Here is a 24,956-nt window from a genome sequence, read left to right as displayed (position 1 = left end):
GCCCGCCCCCGCCTCGGGCTCGGCCCCCTCCCGGACGCGGGCCCCCACAGCCCAGGCGCCCGCGCCCGCGCGCGCCTCGCAACCGGCCGGGCTCCCGCTCCCCGGCGCTCCGCAGCGGGGCGGGGCGGTGCAGGGGGCGGGGATTTCTGGCACTTTCTGGGCGCTGCGAGCGCTCTGCTCCTGGGCTCGCAGGCCGGAAACGTCGGCGACGGAGCTGCACCGCCGCCGCGGCCCTTGCCTGTGGTCCGCGGAGGCCGCGCCGCCGCGCAGACATGGCCAAGTGGGGCCAGGGGGACCCGCGCTGGATCGTGGAGGAGCGGGAGGACGGGACCAACGTGAACAACTGGCACTGGTGCGCCCGGGCGGGGGCCGGGGCCGCGGTTTCCAGGCCGCCTCCCCCGGAGCGGCGGGGCGCGGCGGGGGGGCCCTCTGCGAGCGCTCGCCGCCCTGGGCCCCGGGTGGAGGGGCGGCCGGGTGACTCGGGGCGCCTCCTGGGCCGGGGGAGTGGGGAGGGTTAGGGGCGGCACAGGTGCGGATGCTCGTCTTTAGCCTCCAAGGGCTCGGGAAGCCCTTGGAACCTAAAGACCTGGGGTCTTAGTTACGCTGCCTCTGGGACTTCACTTTCCTCTTTTTGAAAGTTGCGTTTTGCCCCAGGAATAGAAGTTATTCTTGACTTACCTCTTCAGCTTTGGCAGACGGTGACCTTAGGAGCTCCCCGCTGTCCCCAGCCCCTTGAAGTTTTGGGGAGTTAAAATGAAGTAAGTGTGTGTGTGTGTGTGTGTGTGTGTGTGTGCGCGCGCGCGCCCGCGGTATGTATGTAGTGGAAAGAACAGGAATTTGCATCTCAGCTCCACATCTAACTTGATGAGTCTCTAGTGAGCCCTGCTCTCTAGGAATTGGAACTAGTTACCCATCCTTTTTCTATCTCACCTGGGGCATGGGCTGATTTCTGCTTCCCACCCCTTCCCGCCAGAGCTTCAGGAAGTGATGTTATCTGCTCTGCTCCACTGAGGGCTGTGCTTCCTCGAGGCCATCAAGGTGATGCTGAGGCAGGTCCAGGACAGAGCAGAGCCTGCCTGGAGGGCATCCATCCATGGGGGAGTCCTGGCCTGGGGTTGGGAAGAGCTGACCTTTCCTTTCCCATACTTGTCACCATGGACACGTAATGGACTTCTCTCAGGTCATTTCTACCCCCTAAAATGGGAACATTATTGGGAGGATTATATGAGGTAATATCTGTGTGAAAACACTTGATAGTTTGTCTTATTACGATAAAAATTATTTCATTTATAACTATCTTTTCATGTGGCTCGGACTTTGCCCCTCCATTTCCAACAGGCGAAATTTCAAAACCTTCTTTCCCCTAGATAAACCAGTGTTTTTAAGGTAAAATACCACCCAACGTATCTTAAGGAACTGATCAGGAGGATTAGAAGATATTTGGTAGAAAACTGGTTTGAGAAGTGCGCTTGTAAGTTTGAGGGTGGCAGGTCTCTCACAGCTGCTTAAGAGGAATTGGGCTGATCTGGACTGGGCCAGAGCATTACCCTGATTCCCTAGGATGGGTGTGTGGAGACCAGCGAGGGCTTCCATTCACAACTCTGCCCTTCTTCTGGTCCCTGGCAGGACAGAGCGGGATGCCACCAGCTGGTCCAAGGGGAAGCTCCATGAGCTCCTTGTGGGAGTTGTGGTGGAGAATGAGGGTGGTTGGTGTGAGATCAGCGAGCTGAAGCAGGTGGAAGGCGAGGCTTCCTGCAGCAGCCGCAAAGGAAAGCTGATTTTCTTCTATGAGTGGAACATCAAACTGGTCTGGAAAGGTAACAGGGTCCTCCAGGTACAGGTGGGGCTGGGGGCAGTGTTGGATGGGAGTTGGATGATTCATTAGTCATTCATTCAACAGTTATTTTTAGAACTCCTGCTGTGGGCCCCCGAATTGGTATTTGTAGTTCCAGATACCCTTACTGCATGTGGAGTTCCTTGTCCGAGCAGCTGTGGGCTTCCCTCTCTCCCAGCGCTCAGAGCTCCTTAGGGCTCTTTGCTCTCAGGGGGACTCAGTCAGCCAGGCACTTGTGAGCACTAGTGTTTCCTAGAGCTGCTGCCTGGAGCACTCTTCCCCTCAATAGTGCTTGCTGGCTCCTTCCGTGCCTTCAAGTTTGCATCCTGAGTAAAGCCACCTGTCTTCATTCTATAAAAATTTCAGATCCCTTCCTTGTACTGTTTCCCTTCCCTGCTTTTTATCTCCCAAGAACACTGATATTTGGTACACTACATATGGTTACGTTATTATTGTTCTAGATTCCCCTTTCCTCTCCATTCATCAGGGCAGAGATCTTTAAAAATATCAGCTTTATTGAGATATAATTCACATACCATACAGTTCGCCCATTTAAAGTGTACAATTCCCTGGTTTTCAGTATATTCACAGAGTTGTACAGCCACTACTACAGTCAATTATAGAACATTTTCATCTCTCCCCAAATACCATGTACCTATTAGCAGCCACTCCTCCAGTCCCTGCAGCCACTAATCAATTTTCTATCTCCATGGATTTGCCTCTTCTGGACATCTCATATGAATGGTGTCACACAGTATGTGGTCTTTTGTGACTAGCTTCTTTCATTTAGCAGAAATGTTTTCAAGGTTCATCTGTCTTGTAACATGTTTCATTCTTCTTCGTGGTTAACTAATGTTCTGTTGTATAGATGTAGCACATTTTGTTTATTCATTTTGGCTGTTTTCATTCTTTGGGTCTTTGTGTCAGGGATTGATTGGTTTTGTTTCCAGATCTCTGGGTGAAACATTGTGTGTTTGTTGAGAATAAATTTCTCCTGTGGTGCCTAGCTCCTTGCTGGGTAGACAGTGGACACTCAATAAATATTTGTTGAAATAACCATGGATATGAAGACAAAGGGGAAAAGGAAGAGAAGAGAGGACGAGACTGGATTCTGGAGGATTGTGCTGCGTTTGGGCCTTAGCTCGAGTCAGCTCCTTTCTTGAGAGTTTGGGTTAGAGAGCTGCCCAGTAAGCTGACTTTGGGCCTCTGTCCTAGTGGCTGTCTTGCTAACTTGGGCCAGGCCAAAGCCCAGGGAGGTGTTCAGTGAGCATCAGAAGCAGTCCCACTCCTGCCTTGGAACCTTCTGGCTGGGAGTTTGCTCTCTGTTGCTCCCTCATTGGCTGCTGCTGGCTGGATCATAGCTGGGTCTGGCTCCTTACACACTCCAGCTTCCCAAGACAGGGCTCTGAGGGCCCCAAGGAAACCCATGCTCTTGTGTCTCTTCCATCTCCCTCAGCCCAAAGCAGCAACCAGCTCCTTTGCAGGTTAAGAGCCAGCAACTCCCAGGCAAGCAGCCAGAGGGCAGGCAGAACAGGGCTTCCCTGACTCCATATGCTTTCTCCTCTATTAGTGAGTCCTAGGGGTGGCTAGTGGGGCCCGCTGGAAAGGTGGCAATACTCTGGTCTTGCTTTTTTTTTAAATTAAATTTTAATTATATTAAATTTAACTTTTTTCAGCTTTATTGAGATCGATTTATAACATTGTAAAAGTGAAAAGTGTACTTGATGATTTGATATATGTGTATATTGCAAATGACTTCAACAATAAGGTTAGTTAAAACATCCATCACCTCACATAGTTACAATTTTTTGGTGTGTGTATGTTGAGAACTTTTAAGATCTGATCTCTCAGCAATTGTCAAGTGTATGATACCGTATTGCTCACCAGGCTGTACATTATATCCTCAGAACTCACTCATCATATAAGTAGAACTTTGTACCCTTTGTATCTTTTGACCACCTTCACCACCCTTCCCTTCCTGACCTTGCAACCACCAGTCTGCTCTCTGTTTCTATGAGTTTGGTTTTTCTTGATTACACATATAAATGAGATCATACAATATTTGGTTTTCTCTTATTTCGCTTAGCCCTCAGGATCCACCCATGTTGTCACAAATGGCAAGATTTCCCTTTTTTGTGGCTGAATAATATTCCATTGTGTAAATAGGCCACATTCTCTTTATTCATTCATCCATCAGTGGACACATAGGTTGTTTCCATGTCTTGGCTACCATAAGTAATGCTGTATTGAACATCGGGGTGCAAATATCTCTTTGACATAGTGATTCCATTTCCTTTGGCTTTATATCCAGAAGTGGAATTGCTACATCATGTGGTAATTCTATTTTTAATTTTTTGAGGAGCCTCTATACATTTTTCCATAGTGGCTGCACCAATTTACATTCCCACCAATAGTGCATGAGGGTTCCCTTTTCTCTACATCCTCACCAGCACTTGTTACCTCTTTTTGTTAGTAACCATTCTAACAGCAGTACAGTGATCTCTTTGTGGTTTTGATTTCCCTGGTGATTAGTGATATTTGACACCTTTTCGGATACCTTTTGGGCATTTGAATATTTTCTTTGTGCAAAAATCTATTCAGGTCCTTTGCCCATCTTTTTAATGGGATTATTATTATTATTATTATTATTTTGCTATTGAGTTGTATGAGTTCCTTACATATTTTGGATTTTAACTCCTTATCGGATACGGTTGACAAATATTTTCTCCCATTCTGTAGCTTGCCTTTTCATTTTGTTGATTGTTTCTGTGCAGAACCTTTTTAGTTTGACTAGTCCCTAGACCAACATCAAGGAGCTTTTTCCCCGTTTTTTTCCTAGGAGGTTTATGGATTAAGGTCTTACATTTAAGTTTTTAATCCATTTCAAGTTAATTTTTGTGTATGGTATAAGATAGGGGTTCATTTCATTCTTTTACACATGAATATTCAGGTTTCCCAGCACCATTTATTGATGATAGTATCTTTTACCCGTGGAGTATTTTTATTTCCCATGTCCTATATTAGGTGACCATATATGCATGGGTTTATTTCTGGGCCCCTGATTCTTTTCCATTGGTACATGTCTTTTTTTTTTTTTTATGCCAGTATCATACAGTTTTGATCACTCTTGCCTTGTAGTAAAGTTTGAAATCAGGAATTGTGATGCATCCAGCTTTGTTCTTCTTTCTCAGGATTGCTTTGGCTATCAGAGTGTTTTGTGGTTCCATGTGAATTTTAGGATTTTTTTTTTCACTTCTGTAAAAAATGCCACTGGAATCTCGATAGGGATTGCATTGAATGTGTAGATGCCTTTGTGTAGTATGGACATTGTAACAATATTGATTCTTTCAAGACATGAGCATGGGATATCTTTCATCAGTGTCTTATAGTTTCCCATCTATAGATCTTTTACCTTCTAGGTTAAATTTATTCCTAAGTATTTACCATTTTCACTTCTATTGTAAATGGGATATTTTCTTTATTTCTTTTTCAGATAGTTCATTGTTAAGGTATAGAAAAGCAATTGATTTTTCGTATCTTGATTTTGTATCCTGAAACTTTACTGAATTTATTTATTAGTTCTTATAGTTTCTGGGATTTTTTTTGTATATATGATCATGTCCTATACAAATAGAGGTGACTTTACCTTTTCCATTCCAATTTGGATGCGTTTTATTTCTTTTTCTTGCTTGATTGCTCTGGACTTCCAATACTGTGTTGAATAGGTGTGGTGAGAGTGGGTACCCTTGTCTTGTTTTTGATATTAGAGGAAAAGCTTCCAGCATTTCACTCTTGAGTATGATGTCAGCTGTGGGGTTGTCATATATATCACCTTTATTATGTTGAGGCGTGTTTCTGTTATACACAGTTTATTGCTAGTTCTTATTATCAGTGGATGTTGAATTTTCTCAAATGTTTTTTCTGCTTGAGTTGAGATGGTCATGTGATCTTTATTTTTCATTGTATTAATGTGATACGTCTCATTTGACTTGGGTATTAAACCATCCTTGCATCCCAGGGATTAATCCCACTTGATCATAGTATATGATCCTTTTAATGTGCTGTTGAATTCAATTTGCCAGTATTTTGTTTAGAATTTTTGCACCTATATTCATCAAGAATATTTGTCTCTAATTTTTTCTTTTTTTTTTTTCTTTTTTTGGCCACACCACAGCATGTAGGATCTTAGTTCCCTGACCAAGGATCAAACCCACGCCCCCTGCAGTGGAAGCACAGAGTATTAACCACCGGACTGCCAGGGAAGTCCCTGTAATTTTTTTCTTGTAGTGTGCTTAACTGGTTTTGGTATCCTGGTAATGCTGTACTCTTAAAACGAATCTGGGAATGTTCCCTCTCTTCAGTTTTTGCAAAGAGTTTGAAAAGGATTGATGTTAATTCTTTAAATGTTTGGTAGAATTCCCCAGTGAAATCATCTGGTCCTGTTTTGATTACTGATTCAGTTTCTTTTTTTTTTTTTAACTAATTAATTAATTAATTTTTATTTATAGGCTGTGTTAGGTCTTTGTTGCTGTGCAGTAGCTTTCTCTAGCTGCGGCGAGCGGGGGCTACTCTTTGTTGCGGTGTGCAGGCTTCTCAATGCAGTGACTTCTCTTGTTCTGGAACACAGACTTTAGGTGTGCAGGCTTTAGTAGCTGTGGCACACGGGCTCAGTAGTTGTGGCTCATGGGCTCTAGAGCACAGCCTCAGTAGTTGTGGTGCACAGGCTTAGTTGCTCCAAGGCATGTGGGATCTTCCCGGACCAGGGATCGAACCCGTGTCCCCTGCATTGGCAGGCGGATTCTTAACCACTGCACCACCAGGGAAGTTCCTGATTCAGTTTCTTTAATCAGACTTTCTAGTCCTTAATGATTCAGGCTTGGTAGGTGATATGTTTCTGGGAATTTATCCATTTCTTTTAGGTTGTACAGTTTTATAGCATAAAATTGTTAACAGTAGTCTCTTATTATCCTTTGTATTTGTGTGGTATCAGTTGTAATGTCTCCTCTTTCATTTTTTTTTTCCTCTTTCATTTTTAATTTTATTTATTTAGGTCCTCTTTTTTTCCCTTGGTTAGTCTAGCTAATTTTGTCAATATTATCTTCTCAAAGAACCAGCTCTTTGTTTTATTAATCTTTTCTATTGTTTTCCTAGTCTCTGTTTCTTATTTTTGCTCTAATCTTTATTCCATTTCTTTTTTATTGAGATATAATTGACATATATTCATTTTGGATAATAAGATAATTTATATTTGTACACATCAAGAAATGGTGACCACAGTAAGTCTAGTTAACATTCATCATGGTACAGTTACAAGTTTTTCTTTTTTCTTGTGATGAGAATTTTTAAGATTTACTTTCTTTCAGATACACAATATAGTATTATTATAGTTACCATATTGTGTGTTACATCCTCATGACTTATTTTTTATAACTGAAAATTTGTACCTTTGACCACTTTCACCCATTTTACCCATCCTGCCACCACCTGTCTCTCGCAGCCACTAATCTGTTCTTGGTATCTTTGACTGTGTGTTGTTTTTTTTTTTTAGATTCCACATGTAAGTGAGATCAAATAGTATTTGTCTATCTCTGACTTATTTTACTTAACAATGCTCTCAAGTTCCATCCAGGTTGCTGCAATTGGCAAGATTCTTTTTTCTTTTTATAGTTAAATACTATTCCACTGTGTGTATGTACCACATTTTCTTTATCCATTCATCCATTGATGGATGCTTAGGTTGCTTCCATGTTTTAGCTAGTGTAAATAATGCTGTAGTGAACATCGGGATGCATATATCTTTTTGAATTAGTGTTTTTGTTTCCTTTGGATATATACCCAGAAGTGTAATTGCTGGACCATATGGTAACTCTATTTTTAATTTTTGGAGGAACCTTCATGCTGTTTTCCATAGTGGTTGCACCAATTTACATTCCCACCAACAGTGCACAAGGGTTCCTTTTTCTTCATATCCTTGTGAACAACTCACTATTTCTTCCCTTTTTAGCGCATTATTGACTGAGGGATTTTTGCAGAAGCTAATGACTGTGGCCCGCAGTTTCTTATGTAAGTGAATATTGAAACACCTGTGTTTGAGTAAATATCAACAACTTTTTCTGCACTTAATGTATTTATTTGAAACTTTGTACATCTTAAGAAAGCCTTCTAATATTTCATTAGAGTGTGATAGGCAGTATAATGGGCACCTCTGTGCAGGGGGAAGAACATCTATTACAATTATACTTTTCACTGCACTTTCCCCTGGAAGAACAAACTCTACACTTTCTGACGGCCTTGTTTTTGGTCCTGTGGGTATTTTTTCCTCTAGAATATGTTCTTTTATCTTACCTGATAGTCGACAAGGTGGATCTTTGTTGGGGGCTCTTTTACAAACACCACAAGAAGGACCAGGTGCAGGACTACCACTACATTCACCAGAATGGTCAGTTACCCATTCTCTAGCTACTGCTAACAAAAATTGCTTGTAAGTCAATTTATTCTATGCATTAAGGCCACAGTAAATTTTAAACACATTGAATAAACCACAACTACTCAAATAGAAATTGACTTTCTTATACCATTTTCGAGTTTTCTAGAGGATATTGAAGTTTGTCAGATACTGATCAGATCGATCAACTCCTTTCATATATTTATTATACTTTAACATACAAGTGAGCTTAGTTATCTGTTGGCCAGTCCTCCTGTCTTCCTTTCCTTAAATGCTCTGGAGGCATCATGAATAGTTGTCACCATGCAGACTAGCCTCTTGTCTTTCAGTATAAGAAGAATCACTTCACCCTTCTGTAAGAATGTCATTTATCCCCTTTGTAGATTTTTAGATTTCTCCTTTAATTGGTTTGGTAGACCACAGTTCTCTCTTATGTTCCCACCAACTCTGGTTTTATCTTTCAACAGTATTTCAGATGTGGACACACTGTTGTAATAATTTTTTTGGTAAATATGGTACCATGAAGCAAGATAAGGTTGTAGGACCAATAATATTGTTTCTTGCAGTTTCTTTCCTTCACCTGTGTAAATCTCAAGGTTGCATATATATCCAGTTTCACTTATGCTAACCATCCTGACCAAAGTTCCATGTTTTGTAAGTCTTTTGGGATTATAGATTTTGAATATGAGTCATCCTCCCCACTTTATCATTGCCTTATCAAGTGATAGCTCTAGTTTGGTTATATAGATCGATAGGAATTTTGGTAGAGAAAGAATCTAAAAGCAGTTTAGCTTTTGAAATTCTGTCTGCAGGAAGTAGAGTTTCTGAGTTATTGTAAAAGTGAAAAAAATGTCATTATTTGTTCAAACTTTCTTCTCGTCATAATCTTTGGAAAGATAGATGTTTCAAGTAAGGGCTCAACCAATATTCTTTCCAGTGTGACTTTATTTGTCCCATCAAAATTATTAATCCAAGAAACTTCTTCATGTCACTATTCATTATATCAGTCCATTTTAAAGCCTTATCATACTTTTTAATGATTTCTCATTCTGTTGGTGATAGAAGTTTGTTTGAGAAGCAGCCAAGTCAGAAAAATCGTTGCCAAAAATTAATTCTGTTATTTCAGTAACACTTTATGGGTTATTACATTCAGTAGTTACACCTGACACACTTGTAAAGTCTTCTGATTTTCGTGAAATGTTGTCTTCAATCCAGTCTTCCGTAGAAGCAAAAGAGCCTTCTCCAGTACTATGAGTTTCATTTTCACTTTCTGTATTGGAATCAATCACCAAGGTTTTTTGTCTTTTTATTGGTCTAATATTCATATTGTCTGAATCAGATTTATATTCTGAAGAACTATCATCTTTTGAGACACTAGTATACATGTCACTCAGAAAATCAGAAAAAGCATATGCATAAAATTCCCCACAAAATTCTTCTTCACTCAGAATTTCGCCATGTGTCATTTTTGAAAAATTTACAGTAATAAACTTGTGTTTATAATATACACAAAGTTGGAACAAACACCTAACAGAGCAAAATGTAAATAAGGACAATCATAAGGTGTATAATGAACCATTGATCAGTTTTAAGCTCTAACAACTTCACACGGTGATGTTAATTGTGTCACTCTCTAAAGATGTATTGAACTAACAATGAAAGATCAGAAAGAGAAATTAAGGAAACAATCCCATTCACCATTGCAACAAAAAGAATAAAATATCTAGGAATAAACCTAACCAAGGAGGTAAAAGACCTGTACTCAGAAAACTATAAGACACTAATGAAAGACATCAAAGAAGATACAAACAGATGGAGGGACATACATGTTCTTGGATTGGAAGACTCAACATTGTGAAAATGACTATATTACTGAAAGCAATTTACAGATTCAGTGCAATCCCGATCAAATTACCAATGGCATTTTCCACAGAACTAGAACAAGAAATTTTATGACTTGTATGGAAACACAAAAGATCCTGAATAGCCAAAGCAATCTTGAGAAGGAAAGACGGAATTGGTGGAATCAGGCTTCCTGACTTCAGGCTATACTACAAGGCTACAGTGATCAAGAGAGTATGGTACTGGCACAAAAACAGAAATATAGATCAATGGAATAGAATAGAAAACCCAGAGATAAACTATGGTCAACTAATCTATGACAAAGGAGGCAAGGATATACAGTGGAGAACAGGCAGCCTCTTCAATTAAGTGGTGCTGGGAAAACTGGATAGCTACATGTAAAAGAATGAAATTAGAACACTTCCTAACACCATACACAAAAATAAACTCAAAATGGATAAAAGACCTAAATGTAAGGCCAGACACTATAAAACTCCTAGAGGAAAACATAGGAAGAACACTCTTTGATGTAAATCACAGAATATAAATAGAACTACCGTATGACCCAACAATCCCACTACTGGGCATATACCCAGAGAACACCATAATTCAAAAAGCCGCATGCACTCCATTGTACATTGCAGCACTATTTGCAATAGCCAGGACATGGAAGCAACCTAAATGCCCATCAATAGATGAATGGATAAAAAAGATGTGGTACATATATACAATGGAATATTGCTCAGCTGTAAAAAGCAGTGAAACTGGGACATTTTTAGAGACATGGATGGACCTAGAGACTGTCATATGGAGTGAAGTGAGTCAGAGAAAAACAAATATTGTATATTAACACATATATGTGGACTATAGAAAAATGGTACAAATCAACCAGTTTGCAAGGTGGAAATAGAGACAAAGATGTAGAGAACAAACATGGACACCAAGTGGGGAAAGTGGGGAGGGTTGGGGGGGAATGAACTGGGAGATTGGGATATCAAATTGTACACTCTAAATATATGCAGTTTATTGTAAAAAAAAAAAAAAAGAAATGAAGGCATAGGCATAGCACAGAAGGAAATGTCAAAAACTTACAATTATTGTCTAAAGAGACACAAAATGCTATAGAAAGCACAAAACAAGAACAGAGTTCTAAAAAATTAGAACACTCAGAGAATAAGACATTTTAAATTTGGAAATTAAAATGTATCACAGAAATTTAAAAATTCAGCCAAACACTTTTAAGATAATGTTGAAGTCTCCCTGAAAGTAGAACAAAAAAGACAAGGAGATAGAAAATAAGGGGGTAAAATAGGTAAAATTAAGGATCAGGTCTAGTATGCAGCCATTAGGAAGTTCCAGAAAAAGCATCTCAGAAAATGGGAGGGGTGTGGAGACTCAGTTGTGAGAGAGTGGCAGGGGTGGTTTAAAAAAAAAAAAAAAGATGTATTGATATGCCTCTGGTCAGTAAGCTGTTAATAAATAGATATTGTAATAGGTGTGAGGTGATATCTCATTGTGCTTTTGGTGTATAATTCCCTGATGATAAGTATTGTTGAGCACTATTTCATGTACCTGTTGGCCATTTGTATGTTTTCTTTGGAAAAAAGTGTCTCTTCAGATTTTCTGCCCATTTTCTAACCAGACTGTTTTTGTTACTGATTTTTATAAGTTCTTAAGTGTTTTGGATACTAACCCCTTATCAGATATATAATTTGCAAATATTTTCTCCCATTCAGTAGGTTGCCTTTTCATTTTGTTGATGGCTTTCTTTGCTGTGCAGAAGCTTTTTAGTTTGAGTAGTCCCCTTTGCTTTTGGTGTTAAATCTAAAAATCATGACAGATGCATTGGGAATGCACGGAAGGACGCAGTAATTCTCAAAGAGAACCAGCTGAACACCAGCAGACGGCCTTGGACACCGGATGGGACTGCGGGGAGCCCGACATAGCCGGTAGGGAGGCATCTACGGGGGCTCAAAGAGGGTGAAGTGGCGGAGCTGTGGCAGACGGGAGGGAGTGAGAAACATTCGGAGGGTCCGCAGCGCAGCTCAGCGTTCCCGGACCAAGACATAGATCCGCGGCTGAACGGAGGGTCCAAGAGCGGGAGTGTGGGAACAGGAGAGCTGGTTCAGTGTGGGAAACATTGTTGCCGGTAGGGTGACGGACCGAGAGGACAGGAGGGAGGAGGCCCGCGGAGAGGAGTGCCCGTTCCTGAGAGCTGCCCGGCCATGATGGCGGCTGGAGGCTGCAGGCTCACTGGCGGCTGGGAGGAGCCACGCGCATAGCCTCTCTCTCTCTTTCCGCGCCTCTGCAACAGGCAGTGGAGAGACCCCCTGCGGGCCACCTAAGGTGCTCAGGGATAACAAGTACCCTCAGGCACTCGGGTGGGGCTAGATTAAAACCCCTTGCAACGCCAGCAGCAGGGAGGCTGCCGAGAGGAAAAAAAAAAAGAAAAGAAAAGAAAAAAACCCCCGAGAGAGGCCCAACTCTAAGACTTTCTGTTTACGCCTGAGCCACCGGCGCCCTCTGCAACAGGCACCTCCAAGCCTGACTGAGACATTAGTGCGCCACTGCTCACTCCCTCCCAGGAGAAGGAGCCACTATTGTACCCTCTCCCTCCCCACACACCGACGCTTACAGACGAACAATAAAGGAACCTCTGCTGGTCACAGAATAACGCAAAAAAACCCAAGGACAAGCAACCCCAAAAGTTTGGACAACCATGAGGAAACAAAGAAACACCATGCAGGCAAAGGAGCAGGAAAAAAACCCACAAGACCAAATAAATGAGGAGGAAATAGGAAAAATGCCTGAAAAGGAATTTAATGATAGTAAAAATGATACAAAATCTCGATAACAAAATAGAGAAAGTACAAGAAACAGTTCATAAGAACTCAGAAAAACAAACAGCAATGGATAACAAAATAACTGAAATTAAAAATACTCTAGATGCTCTAACCAGCAGAATGACTGAGGCAGAAGAATGAATAAGTGAGTTGGAAGATAGAATGGGGGAAATAACTGCCACAGAGCAGGAAAAAGAAAAAATAATAAAAAGATTAGAAGACAGTCTCAGAGACCTCAGTGATAACATTAAGCGTACCAACATTCGAATTATAGGCATCCCAGAAGAAGAAGAAAACAAGAAAGGGTCTGAGAAAATATTTGAAGAGGTTATAGTGGAAAACTTCCCCAACATGGGAAAGGAAATAATTAACCAAGTCCAAGAAGCACAGAGAGTCCCATACAGAATAAACCCAAGGAGAAATACACCGAGACATATTAATCAAACTAACGACAATTAAACACAAAGAAAAAATATTAAAAGCAGCAAGAGAAAAGCAACAGACAACATATAAGGGAAAACCCATCAGGATAACAGCTGACCTTTCTACAGAAACTCTGCAGGCCAGAAGGGAATGGCAGGATATACTCAAAGTCCTGAAAGAGAGAAACCTACAGCCAAGAATACTCTACCCAGCAAGAATCTCATTCAGATTTGAGGGAGAAATCAAAAGCTTTCCAGACAAGCAAAAGTTAAGAGAATTCAGCACCACCAAACCAGCCTTACAACAAGTGCTAAAGGAACTTCTCTAAGTAGGAAACACAAGAAAAGGAAAACACCTACAAATACAAACTCAAAACAATTAAGAAAATGGTAATTGGAACACACATGTCAATAATCACCTTAAATGTAAATGGATTAAATGCTCCAACCAAAAGACACAGACTGGCTGAATGGATACAAAAACAAGACCCTTCTATATGCTGCCTACAAGAAACCCACTTCAGACCAAGGGATACATATAGACTGAAAGGAAAGGGATGGAAAAAGATATTCCATGCAAATGGAAGTCCAAAGAAAGCTGGAGTAGCAATACTCATATCAGACAAATTAGACTTGAAAGTAAAGACTATTAAAAGAGACAAGGAAGGACACTACATAATGATCAAGGGATCCATCCAAGAAGAACATATCACAATGGTAAATATCTATGCCCCCAATATAGGAGCACCTCAATACATAAGGCAAATGCTAACAGCTATAAAAGGGGACATCGACAGTAACACAATAATAGTGGGAGACTTGAACACCCCACTTACATCAATGGACAGATCATCCAAACAGAAAATAAATAAAGACACACAAGCTTTAAATGACACATTAGACCATCTCGACTTAATTGATATTTATAGGACATTCCATCCAAAAACGACAGAATACACGTTCTTCTCAAGTGCACACGGAACATTTTCCAGGATAGATCACATCTTGGGTCACAAATCAAACCTCAGCAAATTCAAGAAAATTGAAATCATATCAAGCATCTTCTCAGACCACAACGCCATGAGACTAGATATCAATTACAGGAAAAAAACTGCAAAAAAGACAAACACATGGAGGCTAAACAATTCACTCTTAAACAACCAAGGAATCACTAAAGAAATCAAAGAGGAAATCAAAAAATATCTAGAAACAAATGACAACGAAAACACAACAACCCAAAACCTATGGGATGCAGCAAAAGCAGTTCTAAGGGGGAAGTTTATAGCAATACAGTCCTACCTTAAGAAACAAGAAAATGATCGAATAAACAACCTAACCTTACACCTAAAACAACTAGAGAAAGAAGAACAAAGAAACCCTAAAGTGAGCAGAAGGAAAGAAATCATAAAGATCAGAGCAGAAATAAATGAAAAAGAAAGGAAAGAAACCATAAGAAAAATAAATAAAACTAAAAGCTGGTTCTTTGAGAAGATTAACAAAATTGATAAACCATTAGCCAGACTCATCAAGAAAAAAAGGGAGAAGATGCAAATCAACATAATTAGAAATGAAAAAGGAGAAGTAACAATGGACACCTCAGAAATACAAAACATCATGAGAGACTACTACAAGCAACTATATGCCAATAAATTGGATAACCTGGAAGAAATGGATACATTCTTAGAAAAATACAATCTTCCAAGACTGAACCAGGAAGAAATAGAAACCATGAACAGACCAATCACAAGTACGGAAATTGAGGCAGTGATTAAAAATCTCCCAACACACAAAAGCCCAGGACCAGATGGGTTCACAGGCGAATTCTATCAAACATTTCGAGAAGAGTTAACACCTATCCTTCTCAAACTCTTCCAAAATATTGCAGAAGGAGGAACACTCCCAAACTCATTCTACGAGGCTACCATCACCCTGATACCAAAACCAGGCAAAGATGTCACAAAAAAAGAAAACTATAGACCAATGTCACTGATGAATATAGATGCAAAAATCCTCAACAAAATACTAGCTAACAGACTGCAACAGCGCATTAAAAAAATCATACACCATGATCAAGTGGGGTTTATCCCTGGGATGCAAGGATTCTTCAATATACGCAAATCAATCAATGTGATACATCATATCAACAACTTGAAGGATGAAAACCATATGATCATTTCAATAGATGCAGAAAAAGCTTTTGACAAAGTTCAACATCCATTTATGATAAAAGCTCTCCAGAAAATGGGCATAGAAGGAAATTACCTCAACATAATAAAAGCCATATATGCAAAACCAAAAGCCAACATTGTTCTCAATGGAGAAAAACTGGAAGAATTCCCCCTAAAAACAGGAACAAGACAAGGGTGTCCACTCTCACCACTATTATTCAACATAGTTTTGGAGGTTTTAGCCACAGCAATCAGAGAAGAAAAAGAAATCAAAGGAATACAAATTGGAAAAGAAGAAGTAAAATTGTCACTCTTTGCAGATGACATGATATTATATATAGAAAACCCTAAAGACTCTACCAGAAAACTGCTAGCACTAATTGATGAGTTTAGTAAAGTAGCAGGTTACAAAATTAATGCACAGAAATCTCTTGCATTCCTATACACTAACAACGGAAGAGCAGAAAGAGAAATTAAGGAAACTCTCCCATTCACCATTGCAACCAAAAGAATAAAATACCTAGGAATAAACCTGCCTAAGGAGGCAAAAGATCTGTATGCAGAAAACTTTAAGACATTGATGAAAGAAATCAAAGAGGACACAAACAGATGGAGGGACATACCATGTTCCTGGATTGGAAGAATCAACATCGTGAAAATGTCTGTACTACCCAAAGCAATTTACAGATTCAATGCAATCCCGATCAAATTACCAATGGCATTTTTCACAGAACTAGAGCAAGAAATCTTACGATTTGTATGGAAACGCAAAAGACCCCGAATAGCCAAAGCAATCTTGAGAAGGAAAAATGGAGTTGGTGGAATCAGGCTTCCTGACTTCAAACTATACTACAAGGCCATAGTGATCAAGACAGTATGGTACTGGCACAAAAATAGAAAGGAAGATCAGTGGAATAGAATAGAGGACTCAGAAGTAGGCCCAAACACATATGGGCAGCTTATCTTTGACAAAGGAGGCAAGAATATACAATGGAAAAAAGACAGCCTCTTACATAAGTGGTGCTGGGAGAACTGGGCAGCAACATGCAAAAGAATGAAATTAGAACACTTCCTAACACCATACACAAAAGTAAACTCCAAATGGATTAAAGACCTACATGTAAGGCCAGACACTATCAAACTCCTAGAGGAAAACATAGGCAGAACACTATATGACATCCATCAAAGCGCCATCCTTTTTGACCCACCTCCTAGAATCATGGAAATAAAATCAAGAATAAATGAATGGGACCTCATGAAACTTAAAAGCTTTTGCACAGCAAAAGAAACCATAAACAAGACTAAAAGGCAACCCTCAGAGTGGGAAAAAATAATTGCCTATGAAACAACGGACAAAGGATTAACCTCCAAAATATACAAGCAGCTCATGAAGCTTAATACCAAAAAAGCAAATAACCCAATCCACAAATGGGCAGAAGACCTAAATAGACATTTCTTCAAAGAAGACATACAGATGGCCAACAAACACATGAAAAGATGCTCCACATCACTAATCATCAGAGAAATGCAAGTCAAAGCCACAATGAGGTATCACCTCACACCAGTCAGAATGGCCATCATCACAAAATCTGGAAACAACAAATGTTGGAGAGGGTGTGGAGAAAAAGGAACTCTTCTGCACTGTTGGTGGGACTGTAAATTGGTACAGCCACTATGGAAAACAATTTGGAGGTTCCTTAAAAAACTACAAATAGAACTACCATATGATCCAGTAATCCCACTACTGGGCATATACCCAAAGAAAACCATAATCCCAAAAGAAACGTGTACCATAATGTTTATTGCAGCATTATTTACAATAGCCAGGACATGGAAGCAACCTAAATGCCCATCAACAAATGAATGGATACAGAAGATGTGACATATATATACAATGGAATATTACTCAGCTATAAAAAGGGATGAGATGGAGCTATATGTAATCAGGTGGATAGAACTACAATCTGTCATACAGAGTGAAGTAAGTCAGAAAGAGAAGGACAAATATTGTATGCTAACTCACATATACGGAATCTAAAAATGGTACTGTTGGACTCAGTGACCAGAACAAGGATGCAGATACAGAGAATGGACTGGAGAACTCGAGGTATGGGAGGGGGCGGGGGGTGAAGGGGAAACTGAGACGAAGCGAGAGAGTAACACAGACATATATATACTACCAACTGTAAAATAGTCGGTGGGAAGTTGTTGTATAACAAAGGGAGTCCAACTCGAGGATGGAAGATGCCTTTGAGGACTGGGGCGGGGAGGGTGGGGGGGGGTTGGGGGGGGAGTCAAGGAAGGGAGGGAAGATGGGGATATGTGTATAAAAACGGATGATTGAACCTGGTGTACCCCCCCAAAAAATAAATAAATAAATAAATAAATTAAAAAAAAAAAAAAAAATCATTGCCCAGACTAGTGTCAGGGAGCTTATCACCTGTGTTTTATTCTAGGGCTTTTGTGGTTTCAGGTCTTAGATTCAAGTCTTTATTTCACTTTGAGTTGATTTTTCGTATATGGTGTAAGATTGTGGTCCATTATCATTGTTTTGCTTATGGCTGCCAGTTTTCTCAACATCATTTATTGAAGAGACTGTCCTTTCCTCACTGTATATTCTTGACTCCTTTGTCATAGCTTAATTGACCACATGTGCATGAGTTTCTTTTTGGGCTCTCTATTCTGTTCCATTGATCTATGTGCTGTTTTTATGCCAATACCATACCATTTTGATTAGTATATCTTTATAATATAGCTTGAAATCAGGAAGTATGAGGCCTTCAGCTTTGTTATCCCTCAGGATTGCTTAGGCTATTTGGCATCTTTTGTGGTTGCGTACAAATTTTAGGATTGTTTGTTCTATTTCTGTGAAAAAATGCCATTGGAATTTTAACCGGCATTGCATTGAATCTGTAGATCGCTTGTTATTTCTTTTCTTCTGCTAACTTTGGCCTTAGTTTGTTCTTCTTTTTCTAGTTTCTTGATGTGTAAAGTTAGGTTCTTTAAATGAGAAGTTTCTTTTTTTGTAGTTGTATGAGTTTATAGCTATAAACCTCCCTCTTAGAACTGTTTTTGCTGCATCTCATAAGTGTTCATGTATTGTGTTTACATTTTTATTTGTACCAAGATATTTTTAAGTTTTCCCTTTGATTTCTTTGAGCCATTAGTTGTTCAGGAGTGTTTTAATTTCTGTGTGTTTGTGAATTTTCCAGCTTTCCTTCTCTTACTGATTTCTAGTTTCATATCATTGTGGTTGGAAAAGGTACTTACTATAATTTTTATCTTTTTGAATTTGTTGAGACCTGTTTTGTGGCCTAACTTATGATATATTCTAGACAATGTTCTGTGGGTGCTTGAGAAAGATGCATGTGCTGTTGCTCTTTGATGGAATGTTCAGTATATGTTTGTTAGGTCTTTTTGGTCTATAGTGTTGTTCAGATCTGATATTTCCTTATTGGTTTTCTATCTGGATAATATATCCATTGTTGAGAATAGGGTATTAAAGTCCCCAACTATTATTGTATTGATAGTACTTCGCCTTGTAAGTTCTCTTAGTAATTGCTTTATGTATTTCAGTGTTTAAGTGCATAAATATTTACAATTGTTATATCTTGTTGATGAATTGACAGCTTTAGTATTCTATAATGACCTTCTTAGTTTCTTTTGACCATTATTAGCTTAAAGTCTATTTGCTTAATATAAGTATAGCTACTCCTGCTTTCTTTTGGTTAATATTTGCTTGAAATATCTTTTTCCATCCCTCTACTCTCAGTTTATGTGTATCCTTAAAGCTAAAGTGAGTCTCTTGTAGGTAGCATATTGTTGGATCTTGTTTTTTTTAATCCATTCAGCCATTCTGTGACTTTTGATTGGAGAATTTAATCCATTTATGTTTAAAGTAACTATTAATAGGTAAGGACTTACTGTTACCATTTTGTTAATTCTTTCCTGTTTTGTAGATCGTATGTTCTTTGCTTCCTCTCTTGCCAGCTCCTTAGTCATTTGATGCCTTTTTGTAGAGGTATGCTTTGATTCTTTTATCATAATCTTTTGTGGTGTTTTCCTTTGTGGTTAACCTGAGCTGTATATAAAATATATTCATAACATCCTATTTAAACTGATAACAACTTAACTTTGGTAGCATACAGAAATTTATATTTCTCCCCTCACATTTTAGTTTATTGGTGTTACAATTTACATATTTTTAGGTTGTGTATACAAAAGCAAATTCTCATAGTTATGGTTATTTTATTTTTTTAATTTTTAAAAAAGATTTATTTATTTATTTATTGGCTATGCTGGGTCTTCGTTACTGCTCACAGGCTTTCTCTAGTTGTGGTGAGTGGGGGCTACTTTTCATTGCAGTGTGTGGGCTTTTCATTGCAGTGACTTCTCTTGTTGTGGAGCACGGGCTCTAGGTGCGTGGGCTCCAGTGATTGTGGCGCGTGGGCTCCAGTGATTGTGGCACATGGGCTCAGTAGTTGTGGCTCATGGGCTCTAGAGTGCAAGCTCAGTAGTTGTGGTACACAGGCTTAGTTGTTCCTCGGCATGTGGGATCTTCCTGGATCAGGGATCGAACCCACGTCTCCTGCATTGGAGGCGAATTCTTAACCACTGTGCCACCAGGGAAGTCCCAGTTATGGTTATTTTAAATACATTTGTTTTTTAACTTTTAATGTAGAGTTGTATGAGAACTACCTACCACTACTGCAATATTAGATAACCTGACTTTGTGTATTTACCATTACCAGTGAATTTTACACATTCATATGTTTTTATGATGCTAACTAGCATGCTTTTATTTCAACTTGAAAAATGTTCTTTAACATTTCTTATAAGGCAGATTTAGTGACATTGAGTCCCCTCAGCTTTTGTTTGGGAAAGTTTGTTTGGGAAAGTCTTTATCTCTCTTTTACTTCTGAAGAACAGCTTTGTTGGGTATAGTATTTGTGGTTGACATATTGTTTCTTTCAATATTTTGAGTATATCATCCCACTGCAGGCTTGTCAAGTTTCTGTTGAGAAATCCACATATAGCCTTATGGAAGCTCCCTTGCATGTGAAGAGTAGCTTTTTTCTCTTGCTGCTTTCAAAATTCTTTTTATTCTTGACTTTTGACAATTTAACTGTAATGTGTCTTGGTGCAGCCTTTTTTGAGTTCAGTGTATTTGGGGGTCCTTTGGGCCTTATGAATCTGGATGTCCATTTCTCTTCCCAAGTTTGTGAAGTTTTCAACGATTATTGTTTTAAATAGGCTTTCTGTCCCTTACTTTCTCTTCTCTTTTGGGGACTTTCATAATGCATGTATTATTTCATTTGGTAGTATCATATAAGTCCAATATTCTTTCTTTGATCTTTTCCATTCTTTTTTCTTTTTGTTTCTCTGGCTGGACAATCTCAAATAACCCATCTTCTAGTTTACTGATTGTTTTCTTCTGCTAGGTCAGGTTAGCTGTTGAAGCTCTCTATTGAATTCTTCAGTACAGCCATTGTATTCTTTAGCTCCAGGAGTTTTGTGGGCTTTTTTTTTTTTTAATTCTGTTCCATTTTTGAATTTATTTTGTTCATGCATTATTTTCCTAATTTCATTTAGTTGTCTGTGTGTTCTTAATAGTTCACTAAGTTCTTTAAGAGGTTTATTCTGAATTCCTGGTCATGTAGTTCATACATCTCCATTTCTTTAGGATCAGTTTTTGGAGCTTTATTAGGTTCTTTTGGTGGTGTCATGTTTACCTGATTTTTGTTGAGCCTTGATTGCTTGCATTGGTATCTGCATGTATAAGTAAGTGGTCTCTTCTTCCATATTTTACAGGTTTGCTTTGGCAGGGAAAGACCTTCACCATTCAGCTTGGGTTACAGGATGTGTCAGCTAATAGTGTCCATGGGTAGGCAGGGCTTGCTGTCAGGGTCTCTACTTGAGTGTACTCTGAGGTCGGGGTGGGGGATTACCACTGGGCTTTGTGATTGGGTTAGTCAGTTGGGCTCCATGTTTAAGCAGGGCTGCTGAGTGGGCTCCTTAACTGGGCAGGTTGGCTGGCTGTGCTCCACAGTTACATGGGGCCATTAGCTGGGCTTTGCAATTACCTCTGGTCAGGCAGAGCCACTGGCTGTGTTCCCTGGTAGGGTGGTCCCACTGGTTGGACTCTGTGATAGGGCAGGGTTATGGGCTGGGCTCTGCCATTGCTCCTGGTTGAGTGGGGTCTCAGGCTATGCTCCCTGACCAGGTGGTGCTGCTGGCTGGACTCCGTGTTCAGGCAGGGCTGCAGGCAGGGTTTCACGGTAGGACCTTGCCTCAGGCTGTGTTCTGTGACCAGGTGGGGACACAGATTATACCTTGAAGTTGGGCAGGTCTGCATGCCTGGCTTCACCATCCATAGGCAGCTGAGTATGCTCAGCTGCTGAACAAGGTTGCAAGCTGGGCTCTCTGGTCAGGAGGGGCTTCCAGCTGTATCCTGCCATTGGGGATGCTAGAGACTGTCCTCTGTGCAGGGGGGTTGCTGCTGGGCTCTATGTCTGGACAAGGCCACATGCTGTGTTAAGCAACTGGGCAGGGCTGCTAGGCTGCTTAGGGTCCCTGTTCAGGCCTGGTTATGCAGGGCCAGAGGCTGCTCAGCAGCTGAGCATGGCTGCTGGCTTGGCTCCCTGCCCAAGTGGGACTATTTGGATGGGCTCTGAGGCTGCCCAGGTTCCTGGGTGGGCTTCCTGGGTGGGCTTCCTGGGTGGTCAGGAAGGGAAGCTACACTCAGCAGTTGAGTGGGGCTACGAATTTTTAGGGCAGTACAATGGGCTCCACAGCTGGCTTTGGCCTGTTGCCTGGAGACCCAGATCAGGCAGAATTGCCAACTGAGCTCTGCTCATGCATTGCTGCAAGCAAGAACACGGTCCATCCAGATCTGAGCACTGGTTGCCGAAAGCCTTGCCCCGCTTCTCCATCCTTGTCTGATTCCCAGTGGTCTCCGTGAGTCGACACCCCAGTGGGCCTCCCGGGGAGCATCCAGTGATGCTGGAGGACCTGCATGTCCACCTTCTGCCCTCTTTTCCCACTGGAAAAATTGCAATGGGGCCCTCTCAGTGTGGCTCTGTGCTGGCCTGGGGGAGGGGCAGTTTGATCAGAGTGTTACCACTCCTCATACTTTCTTTTTTTAAAATAAATTTATTTATTTATTTATTTTTAGCTGTGTTGGGTCTTCATTGCTGCACACAGGATTTCTCTAGTTGTGGAGAGCAGGGGCTACTCTTCGTTGCAGTGCGTGGGCTTCTCAGTGCGGTGGCTTTTCTTGTTGTGGAGCGTGGGCTCTAGGTGCATGGGCTCAGTAGTTGTGGCTTGTGGGCTCTAGAGCACAGGCTCAGTCGTTGTGGTGCATGGGCTTAGTTGCTCCACAGCATGTAGGGTCTTCCTGGACCAGGGATTGAACCCATGTCCCCTGCATTGGCAGGCAGGTTCTTAACCACTGCGCCACCAGGGAAGTCCCTCCTCATAACTCTTCTAATGTAGTCCCTTTCTGTCTCTGGCCCAGCAGAGTGCATCAGCCTCACCTCTGGGTTTTAGGATTTTCACAGTGGTGTCTCGTCCATGGATAGCAGCTAGTTGGTCATCTTCAGGGGGACTGAAGTTGGGAGTAAGCTGTCACCATCTCGATTTCACTGAAGTCCGCACTCTGGTCCTAAAAGAAATCAGTTGCATGGGGTCCACACAAACATCCCCAGGGCACACCTTCCTCCCCTCACTCTTCCCATGATCAGAACTCATGGTCCCCTTTTGCCTTCCTGTCCCTTTTTGGGACTCCTCTTCAAGAAAGCCCTTTATCCTGCTTTGATTTGGTAAAGAATATTGGGGGATGACAGAAGAAACATTGGTAAACAGACCCACTTACTCCAATCCTGTGTTTCCGTGTGACCCTTGATTTCGTGTGCACTTTGCCGGGTTCTACCCCCACCTTTCTTGGGTGCTTACCTCTGACGTGGGCCAGGAGAGCAGGGTTGGTTTCGACGTGTGTGTGGTGGGGAAGGCTTGATGCTGCCTCGTCCCCACAAGTGGCGTCCTGTGAGGAGGGTGGGCTTCTCAGTCAGGCAGCGCAGTTTTATGTAAACTCGTTGTTATTTTGTAATTGAAGAACATGTTTTGCTCATTTTAGGTATAATTAAAGAATCTGGTGCAAAGCATAAGGGGTTGATTGAAATACCCAACCTGTCTGAAGAAAATGAAGTAGATGACACTGAGGTGAGGTATCTGATGGAGTGTCTTTCTTTCTTTGTTTTTTTAATCAAGTTTCTGCTATACACATTGGGCATTTGAAAAACTTTGTATCAGACTGTGGTTCTTGTGCACTAGTTTTGGAGAGCAGTGGAGGGCTTGTGTGCTGAGAAGGGTAGCTGTCCTGTGGGGGGCAGCATGGGGTGTGGACAGAGTGGTGTAGGAGGAAGAACAGGAAGCCCTAGACTGCCCCATGGACCAGGGGTGGGGCCTGGGCAGGTGACATGGCCTCCTCATCTGTGAAACAGGGTTAATTCACTTTTCAGAGTTATCAGATACATGTGACAGTGTATATACTGGAAAGTGCTCAGGTATGATGCACAGCTTGGTGAATGGGATTTTGTTTCTCCTCCTCTGCATCTTTGCTCTTTTCCTTTAATAGTGAAAATTTTCAGCTTTTCGCTGTGATCTCTCCCTTGGTTATATCACGTTTTTTCATAAATTAGTGGGTGTTGCTTCTCACTGGCTCTTCCGGTTGTCTTGGGAGATGGAGCCTGTATAACTCCCATGCTTGGTTTGCAGTTAGTGCCCTCTTTAAACTAAAAGCTTGGTTTGGGGGCGAGACCATTTGTATAGTTAGCTGTATTTTCCAAATGAAGATAGTTTGATACAGGATCTTTTTTGATTTGTGAACATATTCAGTGTGAAAGCCTTCAAGATATAGAAACTAAGTTACACTGAGCCACTATGAGTTGCCTTTCCTAAAGGTTATAAAATGCCGTAAGAGTGGGGCTGTCTCAGACATACCTTCAGACATGTGGTTGCTGCACTCAGGGGCTGTGATTTCACTTTGCTATATTCAGATCCGTCAGCTGAGAAGTGTTTCAGCAGCATATTAAACTGGTCTTTTAGATTCAGACCTTGGTACAATAGTATTATAGAACAAACCCTTTAGAACTGGGGCCTGGGAGCAGGCCCAACTCAACTGAATCATAGGGACACTAGATAATTTCAAACCAACATCTCTTCATTCTGAGAATACCACAGAGGCATCCTCAGAGCAACATTTTGACATTTCCCTCTCCCTGTCTACCCCCTCTCCTCCTGTCCTTTCCTTCCATCCTTCCCTCCCTCTCTTCTTTCCTTTCCCTCTTCCTCTCCCTTTCCCAGCTCTCCTCCCTGACAACAAAGTGTAGGCCAAGACCAGGA

General features: G+C 41.0%; 1 protein-coding gene across 4 annotated transcripts in view; it reads left to right on the top strand.

Moving 5' to 3' along the window:
- The first annotated feature begins 207 nt into the window (after positions 1 to 207).
- LOC130856880 (activator of 90 kDa heat shock protein ATPase homolog 2) overlaps positions 208 to 24,956 on the top strand; it is a 29,546-nt gene continuing 4,797 nt past the window's right edge. For 2 of the 4 annotated variants that reach the window (XM_057741869.1, XM_057741867.1), the window contains exons 1-3: positions 208 to 352; positions 1,627 to 1,817; positions 23,689 to 23,774. In XM_057741869.1, the coding sequence (XP_057597852.1) occupies positions 273 to 352; positions 1,627 to 1,817; positions 23,689 to 23,774 (357 nt within the window). In that variant the 5' untranslated portion in view covers positions 208 to 272. Of the gene's footprint in view, positions 353 to 686; positions 759 to 1,626; positions 1,818 to 11,961; positions 12,071 to 23,688; positions 23,775 to 24,956 lie in introns of all 4 variants that reach the window. The other 2 variants (XM_057741870.1, XM_057741871.1) reach the window with 2 other exon arrangements.

This window comes from Hippopotamus amphibius, chromosome 7, assembly GCF_030028045.1.
Source record: "Hippopotamus amphibius kiboko isolate mHipAmp2 chromosome 7, mHipAmp2.hap2, whole genome shotgun sequence".
Lineage (NCBI taxonomy): Eukaryota > Metazoa > Chordata > Mammalia > Artiodactyla > Hippopotamidae > Hippopotamus > Hippopotamus amphibius.
This window is presented reverse-complemented; position numbering and strand designations above follow the sequence as displayed.